The sequence below is a fragment of the Monodelphis domestica genome, chromosome 7 (assembly GCF_027887165.1).
Source record: "Monodelphis domestica isolate mMonDom1 chromosome 7, mMonDom1.pri, whole genome shotgun sequence".
Classification (NCBI taxonomy): Eukaryota; Metazoa; Chordata; class Mammalia; order Didelphimorphia; family Didelphidae; genus Monodelphis; species Monodelphis domestica.
The window spans coordinates 256,621,104-256,648,001 of NC_077233.1; the positions used below are offsets into that span (position 1 = coordinate 256,621,104).

Consider the following 26,898-nt stretch of genomic DNA (forward strand, 5'->3'; position numbering starts at 1 on the left):
ATATCTGTTTCATTCTCCATATTTAATCCACCATCTATCAGGAGTTGGGTAGCAATAATGGTTGAATGTAAAATTATTGGAGTTCTTAAATCTTTAAAAGTTATTGGTTTTTACATTATTCTTGAGGTGTAAATAGTTCCCTTGGTTCAGCTTACTGCATACTGAATCTCTTCATATTAGTCTCTCACTGTCTCTTTGAAATCATCTTTCCCCTTATTTTTTACAGCCTGATAATATTTCATTACACTCATATATCAAAATGTGTTCAGCCATTCCCTCAATTTATGGGTATTCCCTTAGTTTCTTGGTTTTTGTGATAAAAAAAAAGATCTGCTATAAATATTTTTGTATAAATCGGATCTTTTCCTCTCTCTTTGATCTTTCTAGAGTGTTGGCATAGTAGTCAGATCATTAGGTCAAATGATATATGTTCAGTTTACTAACTTTTCAGGCAAAGTTCCAAATTGCATTTCAGAAAAAGCTGAATCAATTCACATCTCCTGTAGCAGTGTATCAATAGATTAAGTATATAAATATTCCATAGCCCCTCTAGCATTTATGATCTTTCTTTTTTCATAAACTTTGCTGTTCTGATGATCTTAAAATGGAACTGTTTGGTTTTTTTTTTCATTTCTCTAATTATTAGCATTTTCAGACATTTCTTAGATGACTTGGATTTCTTTCTTTTGGGAATTGAGTCTTCATTTATCAGTTGGACAATGGGTCTTCTGAGTTTGAATCAGTTCTTCATATATCTTGGAAACAAGACCTTTATCAGAGAATATTGTTGCAAAGATTTTTCTTTTTATAGTTAATTATTTCCTTTTTAATTTTAAGTACAATAGTTTTATTTGTACAAAACTTCAACTTTCATTTAATTGAAATTGTCTAATTTTTTATGGTTCTTTTTTCTCTCTCATTTCATCATGAATTCTTCTTATATACTGAGATCTATAAGACAGTTTTTTCCTCATTCCTCTTAATTCATTTATGATATTACATTTAAAATCTGGTTTGAAATATGGTGGAATTAGGCACCTGGTTTTGGATTCCTAGGCTACTTTCTAGTTCGTCAGATAGTCTTTCCCCCAGTAAGTGGAGAGTTTTTGGTTTATTGAGCATTATGCTACTATATTTGCTTCAACATTTTGTGTACTTTATTTGTTCTCACTGACTCATAAACAGAAGTCAGCAAAGAACATTGTAGTATCTGTGGGTTTTATTCTGTTGGTTCTCATACTATTCATTTCTGTTCAAAGTTCTAAAGGAAGTTGACAATGAGATTACATCATCCATTGGTAAAACCTACTATTAGCTTTTTCCATTCTTTATCACAAAGTTGCTGATCATCACTAGAAAGGGTCACAAAATCGCACTGATCTCAGCAACTACAAATTGTTTATCTATAGATTTTATCTGGGTCTTTGCTATGGCTTGACAATCCTTTAAAAAATTTTTTTTTTATCAACTTCTCATCATATTCCCTCCAGAGACTATTCTAGTCTTTTTCTTTCCTCTTCCTAGCTGCTGACATAAATCCTTCCTCTTCCCCCAACACTCAGAGCAGATGACTAGTATCTAACTTTCCCATGAAGATAGAAGCCATCAGACGTGAATTTCTTTAACTCTAGTTTCTTTTTATTTCCTTAAATTTTCTCAGAATCCCAACTCTTAGTCTGTCTCTAATTTCTGGCCAGAAAGAAGAGATACCTCTATGTTCAACAAGATCAATACCTATGTTGTGTACTCTTCATCCTTATTCCCTATTGTTCCTTTCTTGGGGCTCTAATCTAGACGTCATCTTCACTTTGTTTCTTCTTTATTTTTTCTTTATAAACCCTTAATTTCCATCTTTGAATCAAGACTGTATATAGAGAGGAGTGAGTAAGGGATAGGCAATAAGGGTTATATGACTTGCCCAAGGTCACATAGCTGGGAAGTGTTAGAGGTCATATTTGAACCTAGGGCTTCCTGTCTCTAGTCTTGGCTCTCAATCCACTGAGCCACCCGGCTGCCCTGTCATCTCGACTTTCTTATGAATCCTCTAAGTCATCTTTGTCAATATCACCTCATCTACTTATAGTTTAAGTTCCTACTATCCTTTAAAGCAAAAACTTTGCCTTGGAATGGGGTCATCTTGACTTATTCTTTTATTTCTTTCTCTTTTAATACCAATTAAAAATATAGTTATACTAGTAGAAAATTGGAAATAAACTTGACTAGACATCACCTTAGGAATTGCTAAGTAAACTATGGTGCATCCATGTATTTGGCTGTAATTATACTCTATTAGAAATAATGAAAATGAAAAATGCCAAGTAGCACGAAGAGACTTCTATGACCTGAGGCAGGAAGATGTATGCAGAATCAGGAAAACAATATACTTAATGTGACCCAACAGTGTTAATGGCAAGATCAAGAAATGAAAAGATGTGCTATAGAATAAAAAGGACCATGCTTTTATTTACAAAAGTAAATAACTGCTCTTTCCTCTTTTCTTTGGGTAGAATTGCATATATCATATTTTATTAGATTTAGTTAATATGTTGATTAGTTTTTCAGAATTGATTTTTCACTGGGAAAGGCAATATTCTGAAATTTTAATGATGTCAGAACAAATGATCACCAAAACTAAAAGAAATATTTTAATTGAAAAAACATTTAAACTCCAGATGCCTCCCCTTCCTCAGTACCCACAGTCTCCTCAAACCTTTCTCATCATATTACTAGGCTCATTTTGCTTATAAGATTGCTTCCTCAAGTCACTAGTTACTTTTTTATTTAAAAAAAATTTTGATAGATGCTAAAAAAGAAAAAAACCAAAAAACCTCTTGCCTCCTTTCTTAGAATTGATTGGTTCCAAGGCAGAGGAAAGAGAAGGGCCAGGCAGTTGGGGTTAAGTGACTTGCCAAGGGTCATTCAGCCAGGAAGTGTTGGACCTTGTATTTGAACATAGGACCTCGCTTTTTCAGATCTGGCTCTTTATCCACTGAGCCACCTACCTGCCCCTATAGATGTTTTTATGTTTATACCAGTCATTTCATTCTTCTTTGTATTAAACCCTTCCTTACAACAAGGGAAAATATTTTATTATAAAGTAAAATTACTGTATCTACTGCTGGTGGTATATATTATTTATACTTTCCACTTGTGTATTGAAAGAAAAGTGATTCATTTCTTTTTCAGTTCTCCAGGACTGACCATTGTTATTCATTAGTATTCAGCTGCTTCTGTATATTATCATTTACATGATTATTTGTTAGTGTGTGTATACAGTTCTCTTGGTTCTATATTCTCCAGTTGCATTATTTTGACAATGTATTCCTTTATTTCTCTGAAATCTTCATATTTGTTCTTCGTTCTAGAGAAGGAATGTTCCTTACTTTTATATGCTATTTTTTCAGCCATTCCTCACAAGGGGCATGTATTTTATTTCTAATTTTTTCCTATTAAACATGTGGTAGTATGAACATTTTTAAGTTTGTAGGACATTTCTTTTTGCCACTGACATCCCTGGGGCATGTATGTATGCCCAGTAGTGGATTTCTGGGTCGAAGGTTATGAGCAATTTTGTGACTTATCTCATTTAATTTCAAATTGATTTCCACAATGGTTTAATTAATTCACAGCTTCACCAACAATTAATTACCATGCCTGTTCTTCTGATGCCTCTTTAGCCTTGTCAGTTGTCATTTATTTTAGTTTTCTTTGTTATTTGATGGCTCTTAGGAGAAAACTTGGAGTTATTGCACTAGAAACTTCTTAATCTAAGTATAATAACCTTTTCTTTATTTTCATCCTATGTTACCTCTCTATGACTTATAATACTGTTCGATCAAAACTTTGTATCTGTTTCCTCTCTCCTTATTTCCCTAATGCTACATTCTTCTGGTGGTCTACTTGTCTCTCTGACATTTTCTTTTTCTTTTAATTCATTCTTCATCCTCTTTTCAATTCCTTTATATCCGTCTCTTTCCTGAAATGGTTTTTGATCTTTCTTCTAGTAATAGCCTCTCCCTTAATGTTAATATTATTAATGCTGATAATAATAATACTAAAAGGTAACATTTATATAATACTTTAAGGCTTATAAAGTACCTCATTTTTCCTCACAAAATCCCTGGGAGGGAGGTGCTCTTACTATCCCTGTTTTACAGATGAGGAAACTAGCTGATTGAGTTGAGGCTATGTAACTTTCCCAAGGTCTCTGGGGTCTCATTTAAACTCAGGTCCTCCTGACTTCAGGTCTAATACTCCATCTACTATGCTACCCAGTTTTCTTCCCGTTGGCCATCTTACTCTCTTCTACAGCTCCATTTAAGATGTATGCATACATAAGATCTAAATCTCTCCTCTTTATATATATATATACATATATATATATGTATAAATGTATATATCCACACACGCAAACACACATACATGCATATATACATCCAGACATATATCCAGCTGTCTTCTCCATTTGGGTAGCTTAGCTGTATTATAAACTAAGATGTGTCCAAATCTGAACTCATATTTTTCTCTAAAGTTATTCTTCCTTAGGAAAGCATAGTTTTTCTTTATGGCACTAACATTTATTCTGCCTCCTATGTTCATAAACTTGGTTTCCTTTGACTGTTGTCTCATTACCTTTATTTCCAATCATTTATCAAGTCCTAGTGATTGCATTTCTGAAATTCTTCTAAAGTCCTTGAATGAATTTCATTTTTCAAATTTCCCTTACCACTGTTACCAGTCAAGAATAGATCCTCATTACCACTTCCAAAACTATTGTAACAATTTCTTTATAGCCCTCCTGACTCTTTATTTTCTTCTCCCTTCAATTCATTTTTTATGCCACCACTAGAACAATTTGCTTAAAATATATAAATTATATATGTAGGCTAATATAAACATCCTCTATTTTTGAGTTCCCTTTTTTATTTGTTTGACTTCAGTATTTTTTTTCTCTTGATTTTGTGGCTGCTTTTCTTTTTAATATAATCGTAGTATGTATTGTTCTCACTTTTCTTCTCTTTTATCTCTTCATATATTTCCTTTATTTTCTTTATATTTTTAATATTTGTCATTTCTAGTAAATATTACAATCTATTCAGCTATTTCTTCCAATCATTTCATTTGCATTATTTTCAGTTACTTTGTCATTACAAAAGAGCTTCCATGAATATTTTCATACATAGAAGATTTTTACCCTCTCCATAATGGCCTATTGGCCAAATCCTAGCAATGGGATCCTTGGTCAATGAGCAAATTCTTAATGTATATTTTCAAGTTGTTTTCGAAAAAACAATTCATAGCTATTCTAGTAATGTAATAGTATGACTGTTTCTTCATGTTCTTATTTTTTCAGTTAAATACCTCACCAGAGACATATTTAACTAATGTAAGAAGCAGTTACAATCTGTTGCCAGGATCATGGTCATTCTAAACTCAGTTCTTTCCAGCTTATTCATACTTAGTAGAACATTTGTTCCTATGTCACAACCCTTTAGTAATGCAGAATTAATTCCATAGTATGAACAGTATTAAGTAAGACTTTTGCAGAATATTTATGTTCTCTAAACCATGGTTGTCCCACCAGAAACTATGTTTGGATAATGTGTATACTCAGGTTTATATCTACTACTAGTGTCATGCGAATGTGTGTGGACTCTCACACATTTAACTGATCTATAGTTCCATTTATCTCTCACATCTTTTTATGTATTTTTTTTGGTTAGATTTAACTAGTTCTGAGAGGGAGATATTAAAATCTCCCACTACTACTATTTTCTTATCAATTTCCATCTGTATGTCATTGAGTTTTTTCTTTAAATTTCTGTATATTATGTCTGTCCAGTAGTGCATACATGTCCAATATTGATAATGCTTCATTAGTCATAGTAATCTCTCTACCCCAATATAACATAATTTCCCTGTTCATCCTTTCTAATTATATCCATTTTAACCCGAACTCTGAGATCATGATTTCTACCCTCGCCTTCTCTGCATTAGCTAAGGCATAGTATATTCTGCTCCATTCTTCCTCACCTTTCCTCTATGTGTGTCACATTTTCAGTGTATTTCTTATAAACAACACATTGCCAGTTCCTGGTTTTTTATCCTTTCTGCTATTCATTTTTTTCCATGGGTGAATTCATCCCATTTATAATCAGTGTCATAATTACTTGATGTGCATTTCCATCTACTCCAATCCTCTTCACTATACCACTTTTACTTTCCATCATACCCCTCCTCAAATATCCAATTTCCTTGTCCAAAACCTCTCTAATTCACACCCCTTCACAAAAAACTATTAACTTTTTCCCTTGTTCTCCACATTCCAAATGGGCCCACCTGTCCCTATGTCCCCCCCTTATCCCTTCCCCCTTAACTTTCAATTCTTATTCTGTCCAGGTTTCTAAAAATCACTTCCTTATCCCCCCTCCTCTTTCTTGATATGAATTCCATTCATAAAATCCCTTCCCTGTCTTATCCTAAGGGTCTTTCTTTTATCCTTTCACCTTACTTCCCCCGACCCCAGTCTTTTAAAAAAATTATTTAATTCGTTAATTTAGAATATTTTACCTTGGTTACAAGAATCATGTTCTTTCCCTCCCCTCTCCCCATCCCCTCCCTTAGCCGACGCACAATTCCACTGGGTTTTACATGTGTCCTTGATCAAAACCCATTTCCATATTGTTGATGTGTGCACTAGGGTGATCATTTATCAAGACACCAGTCTTGATATGTACTCCTCTCTAGGTATCCCTTCCTTTCCTCTCTTTACTTTTCCCCTTGCCCTAAGTCATTCTCCCTCCTCTTATTCTCTCTGACTCCCAAGGAAACTCCATGTCCCTTCCTAATCCCTCCTCTCTTCCCTCCCTTTCTGTTTCTCTTTAGGTTCAGAAGATTTTTTTCTTTTCAATTGTATATGTTTTTCTGTCTTTATCCCAGATCTAAAGAGAGTAGGGTTCTAGTACTACCAGCACTCCATCCTTTCCTCCCCTTCTCTATGAAAATTCCTTCACTCATTCCTGCTTCATATAAGATAGCTATTTCACCCTACCTTCTATTGGTCTCTTCCACTACCATTTTGGCTCATTATATTGCATTTACTTCTACCTTCAGTCTTTCTTCTATATATTTCCCTTCTAAATACCCAGTCAATGATGTCATTCCCAGGGGTCATTGATGACACTTTTCCCATACAGAAATCAAACAATTTGACCTCTTGGGTTTTTATAATTGTTTTTTTAAATTTTCTTTGTATATTTCTCATAGATTATATTTTCTGCTGAGTTCTGGATTTTCCTCGAGGCATAGTTGAAATTCCTTTAGTTTGGTAAAGGTCCATTTTTATTTTTAGAATTATGCTTATCTTTATTGTATGTTTTTCTTGTTTGGAAGCCCAATTCTTTTACCCTATGAAATGCTATATTTTATGTCCTGCCTTCTTTTAATGTTGCAGCTGCTAAGTCTTGTGCTTTCCTATTGTAGCTCCATAATATTAAAAATGTTTTTTTTTTCTTGTTGCTTTGAGTATTTCCTTCTTAACCCGGGAGCTCTGGCAGTGATGTTCCTGTTTCTTCTTTGGGTCTAATTGAGGTGGTGATTAGTAGATTCTTTCCATTTATATTTTATCTTCTGATTCTAGAATTTTGGGGCATTCCTTCCTAATTTCTTGAATTATGATGTCTAAATTATTTTTGGCTAACTTTCTGGGAATCCAATTATTTTTTTATTTGAAAAAAATTTAAATTAATTGATTTAGAATATATTTCCATGGTTATATGATTCATGTTCTTTCCCTGCCTTCCTCCCATCCCACTCCCATAGCCAACAAGCAGTTCGACTGTGTTTTACATGTGTCATTAAATCCAACTATTCTTATATTGTCTCTCAATCTGTTTTCTAGGTCAGTTGTTTTTGTGATATGATGTTTCATATCTCTTCTATTTTTTAATTTTTTTGGTTTTTCTTTTTTATTTCTTGTTATCTTTGGACAGCTTTAGATTCCCATTTTGCTTATTAATAGATAATTTTCTCCCATATGTTTCTGGATCTCTTTTCCCATTTGAGTGATCTTCCTTTCATAATTTTTTTTGCTTGATTTTCTTGCATTGCTCTTATTTTTTCTCATTTGTTTTTTGAAGTCTTTAAAGCTCTTACAAAAGCTTTTTTTGAGCTTGTGGTTACTTATTGTATTTCTTTTTGTATTCTAGATTCTTTTTCTTCACTGTTCTTTGAATTTGAGCTGACGCCTTCTCTGTTCCCATAATAGCTATCAATAGTTAGGTTCTTTCTACTTTGCTTGCTCATATTTATTTCTTCCACAATTTTAGCCAGGCCAATAGACTTAATTGTTGTCTTTTTCCTGGAATCCCATAGTTCATAGGGGATACGTTCTCTCAGGTTTCAGGATTTTTTTTTATGTGTGTATGTTTCCTGTTTTAATTATTACCATTTTTACAGAACTGGGTCTTATGTACTACTGTCTCCCATTCAAACCCAAATCCACGATTGAGCTCAGATTCTCCAATGAGAGCCCGTGGGCAGTTTTGCCACTGTGATTGTAAGCGATCTCCTTTTCCCTGTGACAGCACCCAGGGACTCCAGTTTTTTGTGAGTGACCATAATTGATGAGACTGTATTTCCTCAGCAGTCACACTCATCAGTGTGTGCTTCTTCCTCAATCCTTCTCTCCTACTGCTCATGATAGAACAGGTATCTAATATGTGTGTTCCTCAAACCTCCAAAATCCCTAGTTTGTTCAGCAGCAAGTTTTGAGTTTCTGTGCTTAGAGCCTGGCACATGTAGACTCTGTGGCCTCCACTCCTTCAAAACTTAGTTCTACGCCAGCAAGGGTCTTTAGAGTTGAAGTGGAAGAAGATTCGGTTCCTCTCAGGGACCCCTGCCTCTGTGCTTCCCTGTTATCCTTGGAGATGCAAACTCTGGGGTTCAGCAAACATGGTGATCTTGTTAATCCTATATCCAGAGGATTTCCTGTTGATTTCATTTTGTTTTTTATGTTCTTGTCTTAGGGTTGTGGGACTGAGGCCAGGGAAGTCAGAAAGGCTTCTTCCATAGTTATCCCTGACTATTCAGCTTTACCCTAGACTCTGGTTTACTTTTCCTTGTTTTAACATTGCTTCTGTAGAGTTATTTTTCATTGTTTGTGGGGGTTAGTAAGAGGCCTTGGAATCTTTATGTCCTACTCTGCCATTTTCTTGTAATTCATTCTATACATTTTCTTTAATGCCCATTTTAAATAGCACTTTTTCTAGGAAGCTGTGATAACCCTTCTTAGTAACAAAATACCTTCTGTTTTCTTGTCCTCTAACATACTTATCAAATAATATCATTCATTAGAGCTACCTGTACATTGGTGTATTATCCTCCTTTTAGATTCTAAGTTCCTGGAGGACAGAGACTGAATTTTATATGAAGGCTGTATTTCTTTTTTTTTTTTAATTTTCAAATTTAATCAATTAATTTAGAATATTTTCCCATGGTTACATGATTCACATTCTTTCTCTCCCCTCTTTTATTCCCCACCTGACAAGCAATTCTACTGGGTTTTACATGTATCAAGACCCATTTCCATCTTATCAGTATTTGCAGTAGCATGATCATTGAGAGTCTAGATCCCTAATCATATCTCCGTTGAACCATACGATCAAGTAAATGTTTTTCTTCTGCATTTCTACTCCCACAGTTCTTTCTCTGGATATGGATAGGGTTCTTTCTCGTAAATCCCTCAGAATTGTCCTGGGTCCTTGCATTGCTGCTAGGAGAGAATTCCATTGTGTCTGATTGTGTCACAGTGTTTCAGTCTCTGTGTACAATGTTCTCGTGGTTCTGCTCCTTTCGCCCTGCTTCAATTCCTGGAGGTCATTCCAGTTCACATGGAATTCCTCCATTTCTTTATTCCTTTCAGCATTAGTATTTTATAGTATTTTATCACCCTCAGATACCACAACTTGTTCAGCCATTCCTCAATAAATGAACACACCCTCACTTTCCAATTTTTTGCTACCACAAAGAGTATGTCTTTGAATATTTTTGTACACGTATTTTCTCCCATTATCTCTTTGGGGTATAAACCCAGCAGTAGTATAGATGGATCAAAGGGTAAGCAGTCTTTTAAAGCCTTTTGGGCATAATTCCAAATTTCCTTCCAGAATGGTTGGATCAATTAATAACTCCACTAGCAATGCATTAGTGTCCCAATTTTGCCACATCCCTGTCAGCATTTATTACTTTTCTTTGCCTGCCATATTGGCCAATCTGTTAGGTGTGAGGTGGTACCTCAGAGTTGTTTTGATTTGCATTTATTTAATTATGAGAGATTTAGAACACTTTTTCATGTGCTTATTGATAGTTTTTATGTCTTTATCTGAAAACTACTCATTCATGCCCCTTGCTCATTTATCAGTTGGGGGATGGCTTTATTTTTTGTACGATTGATTTAGCTCCTTATACATTTGAGTAATTAGACCTTTGTCAGAGGTTTTTGTTATAAGATTTTTTCCAAAGTTGTTGTTTTCCTTCTAATTTTGGTTACATTGGTTTTGTTTGTACAAAACCCTCTTAATTTATTGTAATAAAAATGATTCATTTCACATTTCATAATATTCTCTGTCTCTAGCTTGGTATTACATTCTTTCCTTTCCCATAGTTCTGACAGATATTCTATGTCTACTTAATTTACTTATAATTTTCTTCTTTATATTCAAGTCATTCACCCATTCTGAGTTTATCTTGGTGAAGGGTGTAAGATGTTGATCTAAACTTAATCTCTCCCATACTGTTTTCCAATTTTCCCAGCAGTTTTTATCAAATAGCAGATTTTTATCCCAAAAGCTGGAATCTTTGGGTTTATCATAGATTGTCTTGCTGAGTTCATTTACCCCAAGTCTATTCCATTGATCCTCCCTTCTGTTTCTTAGCCAGTACCATCTTGTTCTGATGATCACTGCTTTATAGTAAAGTTTAAGATCTGGTACTGCTAGGCCCCCATCCTTCACATTTAAAAAAAATTAGTTCCCTTGATATTCTTTATCTTTTGTTCTTCCAAGTGAACTTTGTTAGTTTTTTTCTAGTAAAATAAAAAAGTTTATTGGTAGTTTGATAGGTATGACACTAAATAAATCAATTTTGGTAGGATTGTTATTTTTATTATATTAACTCATCCTGCTCATGAGCAATTAATGTTTTTCCAATTATTTAGATCTAGTTTTAATTGTGTAGAAAGTATTTTGTAGTTGTGTTCATATAATTCCTGTGTTTGTCCTGGCAAATAGATCCTAAATATTTTATGTTGTGTAGCCTGATTTTAAATGGGATTTCTCTTTCTAACTCTTGCCGCTGAGTTGTGTTGGAAATATACAGAAATGCTGATGGTTTATGTGGGTTTATTTTGTATCCTGCAACCTTGCTAAAGTTGTTGATTATTTCCACTAGCTTTTTAGTTGATTCTCTAGGATTCTTTAGGTAGACTATCATATCATCTGCAAAGATTGATAGTCTCCTGATTGCTTCACTTCTGGTCTTATTGGGAAGGCTTCTAACTTATCCCTATTATAGATGATACTTGCTGATGGTTTTAAATATATACTATTTATTAATTTTAAGAAAGGCCCTTGGATTCCTATACTTTCTAGTGTTTTCAATAGGAATGAGTTTTATATTTTGTCAAAGGTTTTTTCTGCATCTATTGAGATAATTATGTAATTTCTGTTGGTTTGGTTGTTGATATGGTCAATTATATGGATGGTTTTTTAAAAATTGCATTTATTATTTCTGCTTTCCTACATTTGTTTGCAATGTTTTTATGCCTTAGTATATGATCAATCTTTTTATATGTGGCATGTGCTGCTAAAAAAAGGTGTATTCCTTTTTATCCCTATTAATTTTTCTCCAGATACCTATTAGCTCTAATTTTCCCAACATTTTATTCACTTCCCTTCTTTCTTATTTATTTTTTGGTTCAATATCTAGTTCTGAAAGAGGAAGGTTGAAGTCCCCCACTCGTATGGTTTTACTATCTATTTCCTCCTTAAGTTCCTTTAGTTTCTCCTTTAGAAATCTGAATGTTTACCATTTGGGGCATATTTGTTGAGAACTGATATTTCTTCATTATTTATACTGTCTTTCATCAAGATGTAATTACCTTCCTTATCACTTTTCATGAGATCTATTTTTGCTTTAGTTTTGTCTGAGATAATAATTGCTATTCCTGCCTTCTTTGTCTCAGTTGCAGCCCAGTAAATTCTCCTTCACACTCTTACCATTACCCTTTGTAAATCTACCTACCTGAAGTGTGTTTTTTGTAGACAATACATGGTAGGATTCTGGTTTTTAATTCATTCAGCTATCCACTTCCTTTTTATGGGTGAGTTCATCCCATTCATATTCATAGTTATATGAATACCTGTCTGTGTAATTCTCCTCCATTTTGACCTCCTTTGAATATGCCTTTTCTCTTATCCCTCTTGCCCTCCCCCCCTAACTTTTCACTTTTAGTTAGTCCCCCCTCTTTGACACCCTTTCCCCTCTTATTTATTCTCCTCTTGCTATAGTGCTTTTTAAACAACCCCCAACCTCTCCCTCTCTTGTATTGCTCCCCTCCCCTCAGTCCATTTATTACCCTTCTACTTCTCTATAGGGCACAATACAATTCTCTGTCCCAATGGATCTGATTGTTCTTTCTTCTCTGAGTCAATTTCAATGTATGTAAGATTTAAGTATTATCTGTTGGCAACCTCTCTCACCCTTCCAGGTTATTAGTCTTCTCCCCTCCTTCACTCATGCCATTATTTATGCAATATCTATTTACCTCATTTTATCTCTTTTCCTATTTCTTTTAGTATTAGTCTCTTTTTTTAACACTAGTTTTGTATATATATATATACATATATATATGTATATATATATACACACACACACACATACTGTAATATTTATTCAGAAAGATGGGAAGGATATGAAGAACAGGGGATGAGGAAGGTTGTACCAGGGTATGGAGGAGTTGAGGGGAGAGAAGAAATATTGCTCAGTGAGGCAAATGAGAGAGATGCCCCCTGATGAGAGACAGCAGCAGGGGTCTGATAAGGAACATTTGTCTTTGAATGACTGAACTGATGTTCAGCTTCCTCTATGCCCCAGAAAAGATAGTCCACTTATCTGACTGTGATACTCTAATGAGAGAAATTTTAATGACCAATTCATATTGGAGAGGTATCAGGAAAGAGGGGTGAGGGATGTCCCTAAATAAGGTTGAAGTTTTTTCTCAGCTTCAGAGCTAAGGCCAGGCCTCACAGGCTGGTGGAGGGTTTATCCTGCTCCCATATACTCTATATCTGTCCTAGCTTTGTCAAATTCAGAATCTTAGCAGTAGACAGCAAGCAACCAAGGAAAGTCCTAACTTTCAGAGCTGATTGGGCCTGAATCTTAGGGCTGAACCAAGTAGAAGCACTCCTAATCCAGACCGGGAAGCCAACGGTTCACCCACCTTGAACACCAGGAAGGAAGTAAACCTGGCAGGAAGGAAGTGCTAGTCACAAGACCCACCTGCCACTTCTAATTTCCCCTTATCCCACCAACTGTGAGTCTTAACAATTTCTTTTCTCTTGATATTCTCACTGTTGCTTGTTCCAACACAGTGGCAGAAAGTTCAGAACTTATTTCTAGTTTCCTTTCCATAACACACACACACACACACACACACACACACACACACACACACACACACATTTACTTATCCTATACAGTTTGTCATTGTATCCTCTAAGTATACTTCTTGTAGCTACTCTGATGATAATAATTTTTAAGAGTTACCAATATCATCTTTTCTGATAGGAATACAAATCATTTGAACTTATTGCATCCCTTTAAAAAAGTTAGATTTTTTTCCCTTTCTTAATTACCTTTTGGTAATTTTCTTGAATTCTGTGTTTGGGTGTTAAATTTTCTGTTTATGTCAGGTTTTTTCTTTAGGAATGCTTGGAAGTCTTCTATTTTATTAAATGGCTATATTTTCCTCTTCAAGAATATAGTCAATTTTGTGGGGTAGTTGATTCTTGGTTTTAGACCCAGTTCTCTTGCTTTCTGGAATGTCATATTCCATGCCTTCTGGTCCATCAGTGTGGATGTAGCTAGGTCCTGTGTTATCCTAACTGTGGTAGTACAGACCCTGGCATATAGTAAGAAGGAAGGTCCTAGGACCCTCCCCCCTCCTCCTCGAACCTTCCTTCTTTCTTTGCCTTATACTTGAGTATTCAACCTTCTCTGTGTACCCTTTTAAGTTTAATTGAGCAGGAGGATCCCCTGGCTCTGTCCTGTTGTATTTGGTTTTGTGTCTCCCTTGAAGAGATTTGGTTTTGATTGGTGTGGAAGGGTTTTCACAGAGGACTCAACTTTCACTGTTTCTAAGCCATCATCTCTACTCTAAATCTATGAAGGCTGTATTTTTAGAGTGCTTTCTATGGTCTTAAAACCTTTATTATAAAAGAAAAATATCTCTGCCCCCAAAGAGCCCACAACCTAGAGAATAAGGACAAATAAGAAAAATAATATGTGTACTGGATAAATTGGAAGTAATCAAAAGGATGTTTTAAAATTGAGGGTATTTGTAAAGTTTTCCTATAGTAGTTTGGCTTTTAACTAGCACTTGAAAGCTAGAGGTCACAGTAGCAGGAGATGAGGAAGATAAGCATTCTTTGTATTAGGAACAGTTAATTAAAATGCCTCAATTTGGGAGATGGAGTATCTTGTTCGTAGGGCAGTAAGAAGGTAAGTGATATATGATCCAAGAGCATAAGAACACTGGAAATGTAGTTGTTAATTACTGAAGTCTCTTCTACTTTAGCGTTATTTGATTCATATAGTATATTCCATAATGTCCATTTTTCACACTTTGGGAGACCTTACCACTTATAGTACTTCCTGGAAGGTTTCCTAGTTTTATCTGTTAGCTTAAAATCTTACTAACTCAGTTGGCTGAAACATGCAATTTCTTACCATCACTTTACCTTTTCCATGGGAACACTGAAAATAATGCCAGGTACTCACTTTTTCTTAATGGTGAGGGAAGGGTGTTGCCTAAACATAATTTTTGACTCTAACTTGTTATTAGTTTAATGTTTATATTTGTTTTGGATTTTTAAGGGAGCTCTTTTCTCAAGGATCATGTAACATTCAAGTATGAGACCCTTGTTTACATAATATTGGTGCCTCACAATTGATAACAGATGATGTTTTAGTTGGGTGAGTCTTTTGCATTGTGTGATAGTTATGTGTTTTATTATCCACATATAAATTTAGTCACTGCTTGTACCTTTATTTTTTATAGGGAACATTAGAAAAGGGAAACACTTTTATTCTTTATAGATGGATGTTTTGATATTTTTATTCATTAGTGGGAAACACGACCAGGTACTCACATTCATCTCTTTCTCTCTTTTCTTTCTTTTCTTTCTTCTCTCTCTTCTCCCTCCCCCCCTCTCTCTGAGAGATGTATGTATGAATATACATTCCTATATACTAAAAGTGAATATATATTCATATATACACACACAAGAATTTTTGGGTTTTGTTTTTAGCAAATACTATTTCTTCAAAGTCTTCTATCATATACTCTATCTTTCTCAGTTACATAGCAGTGTTAGTGAATGAGAAGCTTGTCTTACTATGTTATAAATTCATATGTGTTTGCTCATTATATGAAAATTGTTTTTTGCTGATATATCATATGACTAGTATTTTATAGCCCTTGAGATATAAAATGTTTTGCACTAAAATTATTTACAAATGATTTGTAAAATTAAAGAATTAGTCTAGATGGTTTTCAGCTTTTTTTCATTTCTGAAGCTTATGTGATACTTTCAATTCTGGGGATCTTTAATTATCCCCAAATTTTTGTTGCTTTAGCTTATTCTCAGGATGGGCTTATCACCATGGGCTTGCCTGGTATCTCAAAAACACTTATTTTATGGGGGGAAGTTAATATAACCACTTGTCCCCTAGAAATTTTGTCAAATGAGGATGCAAAAACTATCAAAATATCTAAGGGACAAGTTGCCATACAAATATGTAGATCTTCCTTTGCAACCTTCTCAGGGTACAGTATCTCTGGGGATACACAATATCATGTCTACATCAAAGAAGTCTCTCAAAGATCCTATGAATATAGCTGTATTTTTTCCAGTATCTGGTTCATTTTGCTATGAATCACTTTCTGAGAACATCTGAAACTGTAGAAAGTCCTCTGTGACAATCTAAAATTATCTGTAGGATTGGTCACAATACCCCCACCTCTCAGGTTGCCTATTGCTCTCATAGTCATAAATTGGTAGCACTATATGCCTAGAAGATCAACACATTTTGTCTTGCCATTTCTGAGGGACTCAGACTTCCAGTTGGCCTTGTCCAGGGTACTGATCTTTTTATTACTTTCATTGTTCATTTCATTAATATGTTGCTAAATTCATTTTCATTCTTCCAGGGAACTTACCAAAGACTTCTATTAATCTCTTTCTAGCGACATGAAATGGCTAAATGTTAATTTCTTTTTTGATATTCAGTAGGGTTCTTTTCTTTGCCATAAATGTAAATGAGGAGTTAAGTATTAAGATTTACTTTGAAGTCTTAACTTACTGGAGTTTTCAGCTATTTCTAAAGTAAGTTTAAGAAGTAACATATAGCAGATGATTCATTTAAAATTTCTAGGATTGTGTTTATTTATCAGTGTTTTCTTTAATATTAATAATACTTTTATTCATAGTTTTAAAAGATAATCAAGTTATCATATGTCATTTTGCTTTTGTCCTTATGCTTTTATTTTTGCTTGAATACTATACAATATAACAATAGAAGTAAAAGGAATTTTAAAAATTCTACTACAATCTTACGGAAATACAACTGAGAATAGTAATTGGGCCTCCTGGTAATTGAGACCAGGGATTCTCCAACCCCTGTTCCAAGTTATTTTACCTTTCTACTTGCTTTACTTTTGTCTATATTCAGGAAAAAATCCTGCTGAATTTTGTGATAATACCACATGCAGTACTAATGTGTAGAGAATTTCACATTCTGCTAGGCTATTCATTCTTTTAATTAAAGAATTTCTATTAGTTAAAATGAATTTTGGAAACATTCTTTTTTTAATACCTACTTTGACAGATTGAATGCTAGATGTCTGAATCTCTTTTCCTCATGAAGATAACCATTTCCTCTATTAGACTTTCTATTTCTGGCTATTTTTCAACCCCCAGGAAGAACCTAAGAAAGTCCGCTTTGATTATGACTTATTCCTGCACCTTGAAGGCCATCCACCTGTAAATCACCTCCGTTGTGAAAAGCTAACTTTCAACAACCCCACAGAGGACTTCAGAAGAAAGCTGCTGAAGGCAGGAGGGGTGAGTGCTGCTACTCATGTCAAAAGCCATCCCATTAAAAAACGTATTGATTCATTAGTGCATTATCAAATTTAATACATATTCTGTGCTGCTGGAAGCAGTAAATAGTTATCTGAAAGATTTAGCTCAGAACTGTCTCATTGTCTTTGATGCAGAAGGTAAGGGAACAACGTTCTATACTGATATTATTTTTTAATGGAACCTTGGTTTGTTCTTAAGGTCAGAGAAATGTTCACATTTATAGCATCAAAGGCAAATTCTCTCTCTCTCTCTCTCTCTCTCTCTCTCTCTCTCTCTCTCTCTCTCTCTCTCTCACACACACACACACACACACACAACTCCCTGAATTTAAGGTCATGCATTGTAATATAAGATATCTGTGTGAGGTTGAAAGCTCAAGTTTTAAGTTTTACCAAGAGGAATTACTGTCTGAAGGCCAAGGTTCCTTTCCAAAATTTTCTTGATTGTAGTAGTTGGAAAAAATAACTTCATGCTGAATTTCTTTAGTCAGATGAATGTATATCTTTGTTTGTATTCTCTTGGCAGGAAATGGAATTTCTTCTTGAGATTGTAGTAGGGTTAAATAAACAAGATAATAAATTGTGAAGTTGTATCCTCATGTGTAGACCCTTTCTTTATAATTCAGTTATGGAGGGTGAGATTTAAAAAGGCTATTATATAAACATAACTCTTAATATCCACAAAGGGTATATCCCTGCCGTGTTTATTACAAAGCCCAATTTTATTTGTTAATTAAAATCATTTCATCCCTTCTTTCTCTCTAAAGCTCCTTCTTTTTTCCATTGTGTGAGCAGCTTAGACTCAACTTTTTTGGGAAATTTTCTCTTTAGGACTAATTCTATTAAAATCATTTCCCTAGTCTTTTCATTGTTTAAATTCAAGCTCAGATTGTGAAATCTATAGGGATATGGAAAACCAGAAGATCCCAAGTAAAGCTCTACCTTCTAATCTATCTTTGCTAACTATACATACTGCCTTCCGAATAAGATAATTTAAATAAAATTTCCACTGTGACTCCTGCTTTAAAGCTCAATTTCCTAATGAGTTGCCAGTAAAGGAGAACAATTTTAGCTTAATATAGGTAAATGAACCTAGGATGATAATGCACAAAGACAATTGTCACTCTCAGTCACCGAGAGACTACTACTAGACTACTAGAACCTAGGGTGCTCACCAAAAGTATTTTTTTCACTAATAGGTGAAAATGAGTTCACCTGGTCTTCCCTTTTTCTTAGCCTCAGTCTTTCAGGTAGAATTTAGCTTTAGCTCTGCAGTTCTTTTTTAAAATTATATATTTTCAGGAAATGGGTATAAAAGTGTATTTTCAATTTGTAACAGTTAGCTGATAGGTAACCTGAAATGAATTTGCCATTTCTCTACGATAGCTACTTAAAATACTGTACTGCAGAATTTTAAAATTTTTATAGTCAGAGAAAGGACAGATCACTTTCTCATGTATTTAAAGTAATTATAATACAAGATGAAATAGTTCATTCAAGAGTATGGACAGGTTATTTTTTTCTCATACGTAAATGAGAAGAAATAGAAGTCATTGTGCCTTATATGAAGAGGAAGAATGGTTTTGTTTATATGATAACCATTTTCCTTTGACTATTTTTTATGGATAATTTGATAATTTTATGGATTAAAAGGAAATATTTTGCTACATATATGGTATAACTGGGAATACTGACAAATGTATGGTAATTAATACTTAACTGATTGACCAATGAGTTATTATTATTTCACTGACTTTGGGAAGGGTTTTAGAGTTATTTTAATATTTTACATAAATATATATAGTAAACAGGAGGTTATATTCTTTAATGAGCTGATTTTCTTATAAAATTTTCTTTTTTTCCTGTAGAATCTTAATCTGGACACTGAAATTTTGGGGGCTTTCTTAATATTTTTGTCTTTATTCAGCCTGAGCTTGGAAAGTTTACATTGTATTAAGATCAGTGAGGCCATTTAACTCATAGTGTTCTGAAATTCACATGTGTATGTATTCCCTGTGAATGTCCTAACAAAGAATTTCCAAAGCATCTAGCCATATTTGGTGGCATAATTATTCCTACTATCTAAGTCCTGAAGCATGAGTAATAATCCTGATTTATTATGTTAAAGTTTACTACAGCTGAGTCACAAGGAGCCTTTGACTTAAGTCTATGAGGAGCTGGCAGAAAGGGATTGAAAATGTATTCCCAGTATCCTTGTGTACTTCTTTTTAGGGGTATGATTTAAATATTTACCCAGGGCCAAAGAGGCTCTCATTTTCTCTGAGGTGTGGAGAATGAAGTTTTGTAGTAATTGAAGCATAATCCAACTCCTCCATTGCTCCCAATAAAGCATTCTACTTGTGGAAACAAATATACTTGAACCTTCCCCATTCTACCTTCTTGCAACCTTTGTTTCTAATTTCTTCCATCTTCTCAGCCTGGAAAGACCTTCAGGAGTTGTGATGACTATTGAGAAAATAAGATGGAAGACATATAATTGCATTCCTATCTTGGCTGTGACAGATGATGAGTTTTTGGTGAGATGTAAATATTTAGGGGCAAATGATATAGATTAGTAAATAGTAATTGGAACATTTATTGCCATCCAATTTTCTTATGTATAATTGACCTTATTCCTCCACAGTTCTGTCCCTCCTTGCTTTAGTATACTCAAAGTTTGTGAATAATGAGTAGCAGAGGAGACTGTGGAAAGAAGATGAAGATGATATTTTTCTTGACTTTGCTTTTCTTTCCTATTGTGCATAACACAACATATCCCTCCATAGAAACAATGGCATGAATACTAACTTACAACAATACAATTAACAATCTTCTAAAATATTTTATATTCATGACAGTTTCTAATACTTTTAATTTTTAAAAACTTCAGCATATAATATTCATGTAGTTTATGATTTCCCATGGCTTCATAATTAGGGACCTAATTTATAGGGACTTGACCATTTTTAGAATTATAATATAGGGACCTAACCATTATAGTGTTATTTTTAGGGAAACCATACTGATTCATTCCCTAAATAAATAAACTTTTGGAATACAATCAGTTTTTAAATTGATGATTTACTCTATAGTCCCTTACTGTGGCATTTAAAATATTTTCATAAAATTTTAACCAATTACCTGTAATATATTTCCATACAAGTTTTCCTGAGAAATATGATCAACTTTATTCCCTCCTTCCTTCCTTCCCTTTGTCCTCCTGGGGCTGGAAGGTGATTTGATCTGGATTATATATGTATTATCATGTAAAACACATTTCCATATTATTTATTTTTGTAAGTGTGTAATCTAATAAAAGCAAAACTTAAAGCCAAATAAGCAATAGAAAAATCCTATGCTTTCATTTGCATTTTGACTCCAACAGTTCTTTCTTTGGAGATGGATAATCATTCTTTGTCATAAGTCCATCGGAATTGTCCTGCATCATTGTATTGCTGATAATAGCTGTCTGTCACAGTTGAGCATTAACTGTGTCATTTTAAAAGATCCATTCAACTTATATTAAAGGTCACTAAAGCATATGTCAGTCCACTTCGTGTGTGTGTGTGTGTGTGTGTGTGTGTGTGTGTGTGTGTGTGTGTGTGTAATGTTCATGAGGTCTTTCCTTTGGGCACTTTCTAGTTCATCAATTTGTAATAAAAAAATCTTCCCAGAATGGGACATTGTGATTTGATCAGTGAAGATTGAGTAGAAATATATGACCTTTCTAGTTTTGGATACTTTCTTCTTAATGCAGCCTAAGTGCCCCTACTTTTTTTTGGCCATATCTCAATGTTGGCTTATTGATCTTGCAGACCACTAAACCCTCTCAGTCTTTTTTCATGTAAACCAAGATTATAGCAATGCATTTCCTATCTTGTAATTCCTTTAGCACGTCAAGATGTTTCTGGTTCAGGTCATCCGGTGTTAGTTGTCTCATTCAACTTTGTATCATCTGTGAGTTTGACAAGCACATCATCTATATATTTATTAAACTCATTGACAAAAATGTTACATAGAAAAGTGCTACATACATACAGAGAGAGAGACAGAGAGAGAAAGAGAGGAAGAGTGGGAGAGAGAAAGGGGGAGGAGAGAGTGTGTGAGAGAGAGACAGAGAGAGAGAGGGAGAGGCAGAGAGAAAGGGAGAGGAGAGAGAAAGAGAGAGAGAGAGAGAGAGAGAGAGAGAGAGAGAGAGAGAGAGAGAGAGAGACTCAATTAATAACATTTCTAAGTTTACAAACAACCATTAATGACTATCCTTCAGAGTGGCCGTATATCCCATTGTGAACATGCCTATTATTAGACCACTCTCTTTCCATCCTGTTTGTAAGAACTGTAGGAGACAGTCTGTCAAATACTTTGTCAAAATGTAGGTAAACTTCTGGAATCTTGTAAAAATAAAAGAAAGGAATTTGCTCTTTCATAATCCTTAGTGAAGCTTGCTAACCTTTCTGGATTATTGCTTTCATTTCTACTTGTTTATTTTCTGTCTTTTTAATTATGTTAGAATTTCATCATTACTTGAAGTAAATTTCCCTGACTTTATGGGTTTCAGTTTCCTTTTTTTTTTAAATTGGGACATATCCTTTTTCTAATCCTATAATACATCTCTCATTCTATACAGTCTTTCAGAGATCACTGACAGTGGCTCAGCAATCATATCTCTCGGTTCCCATGAATGTGGTTTGGTTTATCTGCATTGGGCCACTTGAACTCACTGAGGCTTGGTTAGTAGTCTTTTATTATGTTCCACTCAACCTTGGGTATTAGCTTCCTACACGTCTCATGTTTCTTTTATATCTTTGAGTTCAAAGATAACTTTTTCTTAACTGAGAAAAGGAAAACCAAATAATAGTTTAGTATCTCTTCATTCCCTGACCATGCTATCTCAATATTCAAAAGTTTTCAGGTCCTCTCCATTATAGTTCTTGTCCATCATTTCTAGTAATGTCAAGCCCTTTGTGACCCTTTTGGGGATTTTTTGTGGCAAAAGGGCCTGGAGTGCTTTGCCATTTCCTTCTCCAATTCTTTTTCTAGATCAGGAAACTGAGAAAACTAGGGTTAAGAGACTTTCTCAGGATCAGGCAGCCCAAAAAAGTGTCTAAGGTTAAATCTGAACTCAGGTCTTCTTGATTCCTTCTGGGCACTCTATCTGTACCACCTAGCTGCCTGTACTTTCTTTTGCCTCCAGAAGAAAACATTAATGTAGCCTGTCATTTAAAGTTTTCCACATTTGGACTCCCACTTTTTCCCCCCAGTTTTTCATAATTATGCATCTTATACTCCATCTAAACTGGCTTACTAGTGTTTTTTTTTTTCCTGATTATCCCCTCCCTTCCCCTGGTTTTCCTCAATGAAGCCTCTTAGAATGCTTTTCTTCCCTCCACAGCTTAATTGTAGTCCTACCTCTTATGCAAAGCCTTCTCCTCCCTATTTGCAGTGCTGCCACTCTATTCTAACTACTTCATGTATACATGTACTTATTGAATTCTGCCAATAGAATATCTACCTTTTAAAAAACAGAGACCATTTCATTTTTGTGTTTTTATTGCTAGCCTCTGTTTACTGCCTACACATAGTAAGTGCTTGATAATTAACTGTTGACTTGAACATAATAGTGCAAATAAGCACCAGATTGCCAGGTCCCTTTAACATTTTATTCTCTTATCTTTATTCTAATTTCATTTTAAAGAGGGTTTCTTAGGTAGCATCTTACATGACTAGAGAGTCATACATTTTGGAAAGCAATTTCATTGAGTATGTGTGATTCATTTAAGTACATAAAGTACCTGATAAGATGTGACCCTCAAAAATAAATATACCAGCATACTTTTTTATTTTTGTAATATTCCCTTAGTCTCAGAGTGCCTAATGTTTTGATTATACATGGGGAGTTAAACTGGAGGTCACAGATAATTCAACATAGTGTTTTGATAAGTTTTCTTTTTGGTCTGTAATCATTTTTAGTCTTCATTTATCTTTTATCTTAGTGATTCTTCCCCTTGATGAATCACTTTTCTCTTCTGTATTTAAGTACTTTTTTGAATAATATCTGTATTTTCTAGTGATACCCCTAAAATATAGTAAAAAGTTCACAAAAAATGTCCATTTGGTACTTTGTAAAATTCCCACTTCAAAGGTTGTTTGTATTGAATTCAATTTCTTTTAAAATTTTATATAAAATTCAGCCAATTGTGGGGGGGGACTTATAAAGGATGTCCCAAAGATTTTGCTGCAGTGTTATGCTTTAGGAACTTTGGAAGCATAAATGCCTCAAACTTACCCCCCAAAATCATTCAGTGATTTAAATTTATTTAGTTATTGAATACTTATTTTGTGAATTTTGAATAATACATTTTAATTTTTAAATTTTAAATTGTGATTATTTTTTTTTTTTGCACAACAGTTTCAGAATGACATAGTCCCAGAATTATAGATAGTTGTGGGAGGTCCATTGACTTAGATACCTTAACTATCTGATTCGTCTCATCCAGATATATTTTTTCTGTATTGTTAAAATATAAATATCAGGTACACATTGAAACCTTCTTTGGATGACCTTAAGGGTAAAATTCCAAATACAGTTCATTTAGCCACTGAAAAATAGCTGATTAGAGATTTTTTTTCCACAAAGGTAAAAAACTGATGACTGATATAAATAAAACAAGATGGTGGTTATATAGAATTTTATTTAGAAACATCAGTATTTAAAAATTTCCAACAACCTTTTGAATTTGGGATATAAATTTGTAGGATTTATGCTTCTGAATTTATTGATTCTTAAAATCTCATGAAACCTTTTAAGATATTTTGCATAGGTAGAATTTTTCCAAATAGATTTTATATAAAAATTCCACTTTTGATATATCACCATTTTATGATTTTTTTCAGCACCTTTTAAAATATTTACCAATGTCATAATGAAACCTGAAGACAATTTTTTTTATCAGATATATCACTTTAAAAAACAACATTACCTTCTGTCTTTGTATCTGTTCTAAGACAGAAGAGCAGCAAGGGTTAGATTATTGGGGTTGTGACATTCTCAGGGTCACACAACTAGATAATGTCTGAGGATTTGAATTTAGGTCCTTTCACCCCCATATATGATGCCTTATCATTTAATGAACAAACATGTCTTAGACATCAATCATAAACCAGGAATTGTGCCATGTTCTGGGACAAAGAAAAAAATGTTATTAATTCCTTCCAAAAAGTTTAATTTCTCTCATGAGAGATAAAATGCATGAAATACATTTATCTGTAATAATGATATGCAATATAGATACAGGGTCATTTGTGAGAGAGAGGACTAGCTTTGTAGAATTTAGTTCTTGACCTAGGTCTTGATAAAGTGAAAGACTTCGTGGAAAGGAGGTGAAGAATGAGCAGTTTTTATGATTAGATGCTAGTTAGTTCAAAGGCATGGAGACAGGATGGCGTCATTTGGAACAGAGAGATCAGCTTAACAATACTAGATTAGATTGTGGGATAAAGAGTAATGTATAATAAGAATAAAAAGCAAGTTGGAATTAAATTGTCATGAGCTTTAAAGACCAAGCCAAAAGTTTTACATTTCAGAATTAATAGGGAGTCACAGGAGATTGAAAAGAGGAGTGACATGGTCAGAATTGCAATTAAGAAAAGTCATTTTCCCACCTATGGGGTGATGGAGTAGAGTGGCAAGGGACTTTGGGCATTGCCACCATTTAGAGGGGGAACAATTGAACTAGTGTGTTGGATGTATAAGTAGATAGAATTGGTCAGATTTGAGAGGTGCTGTGGAGGAGAAATGGCAAGAATTGGCAACTGTTTGGTCTGTGGGAAAATGAAGATTTGAGAAAATTAAATCATTATTTCACTTTTAAAATATTTTTATTTTTCTTGCTTTTTTGCAATATGGATAAAATTAACATATGTTTTACATGATTTCACATGGATAGTGAATATCATATTCCTTGCAGAATCTGTTGGTCAGAGAGGGATAACTTAAAATTTTAAAATTTGAATGTAAAAATATAATAAAAAAGATTATAACACTGGTTAAATTTCTTGATGATGGAATAACAGTGACAGTTATCACCATTATGTATGGGAAATTTTATATATACACACATCATTATTTTATATTATCTTGATTGAAATGAAGAAGTTTATTGAAGTATAGGTATGAGGAAAATGATAATGAATTCTGTTTTAGATATAATAAACCCAGATTGTCTACTGGGTATACAATTGGGTTGTGATACTGGGCTAGAGCTCAGAGGAGAAAATGAGATCGGATTTATAGACCATTTTGTAGAAATAATAATTAAAATGATGGGAGCTGATGAAGACCCTGTGATAGAGAATATGAGAGGAGATGAGGTCTCAGGGCTGATTCAGAACATGGAAGTGTGTCTGATTTCATAAAGGCTTTTTTGTAAAAAATTAGATCTAGAGAGTATCCTGCCAAGGTAGGAGCCTAACAGTGGTTGAAAGGTACCTCCTCTGTAATTGACAAATGACTGACTAGTCTTTTCTTGAATACTGCCTGATTTCCTTCTAAAAATGAGACCCATATTCCCTCTACTTGAATATTTAGTGTAATACAGAACTTATTACTGAGACATTAATCATTTTTTATTCATCTAAAAATTAAGCTCTTATACTGAACAAAACTTGGATAGGTAGAGATATTTTGCTCAAGTCCTGTGAGTTTGAGAAATAGAGAAAAATGATTTGCTTGGCAAGAGGTTATAATACTTAGCCAATAGCAACTATTTATCATTCACAAATATTAAGCATATGTTAGAAATATTAATTGCTAGGATTTATAAAATGCTTTAAGATTTGCAGAGTACCTGAAGTAGATAATTTAATTTTATTCTCACAACAGTCCTGGAAAGGTCTATACTCTTATTATCCTCATTTACAGATGAAGAAATGGAGGCATTGAAGTTAAATAGCTTGCTCTAGATTGCACAATTTATTAAGATTCTGGGACTTTTTTAAAACTCAAATCATCCTGACTTCAAAGTCTAGCAGTCTATATACTATACAACTGAGCTGCCTACTCTGAGGGTTCTTAACTAGGTGATAGGAAGGATTAAGACTACCCTGTCTTCTAGGAAGTTGGTAGCTAAAGAATACTGTGCTAGGTGACAGGAAGGGTATAGAAGAAGATAAGAATACATCCCTACTTTCAGGGAACTTATAGGTTTTTAATTTATATTTTATTTTATTTTATTTTATTTTATTTTATTTTATTTTATTTTATTTTATTTTATTTTATTTTATTCTTGCCCAAGTTAAGTGGTGTCTTTCTAAGAATTTTATCTGGAAAATTAGATAATAAAAATTTAATGTTTTAAAAAATTTTAAATGCTCTCTCCTGTCCCTGGTCAGAAATCCCCAAACTTAATTTGAATAAATGTTTTTAAAGCTCTGTGCACCCATCTCATTGTCACGTCAATAGCTTGTAGGTTCACATT

The 26,898-nt window shown here is 33.9% G+C and overlaps 1 protein-coding gene across 8 annotated transcripts in view; it reads left to right on the forward strand.

The window, feature by feature from the left end:
• The window catches only part of MLLT3 (MLLT3 super elongation complex subunit), a 300,025-nt gene that overhangs the window by 151,103 nt on the left and 122,024 nt on the right, over positions 1-26,898 (forward strand). For 7 of the 8 annotated variants that reach the window (XM_007498060.3, XM_056806668.1, XM_007498061.3 and 4 more), the window contains one exon: positions 17,259-17,402. The exons of the other annotated variant lie outside the window; for it this stretch is intronic. In XM_007498060.3, coding sequence (XP_007498122.1) covers positions 17,259-17,402 — 144 coding nt within the window. The remainder of the gene's footprint in view (positions 1-17,258; positions 17,403-26,898) is intronic. 8 annotated transcript variants of the gene reach the window in all.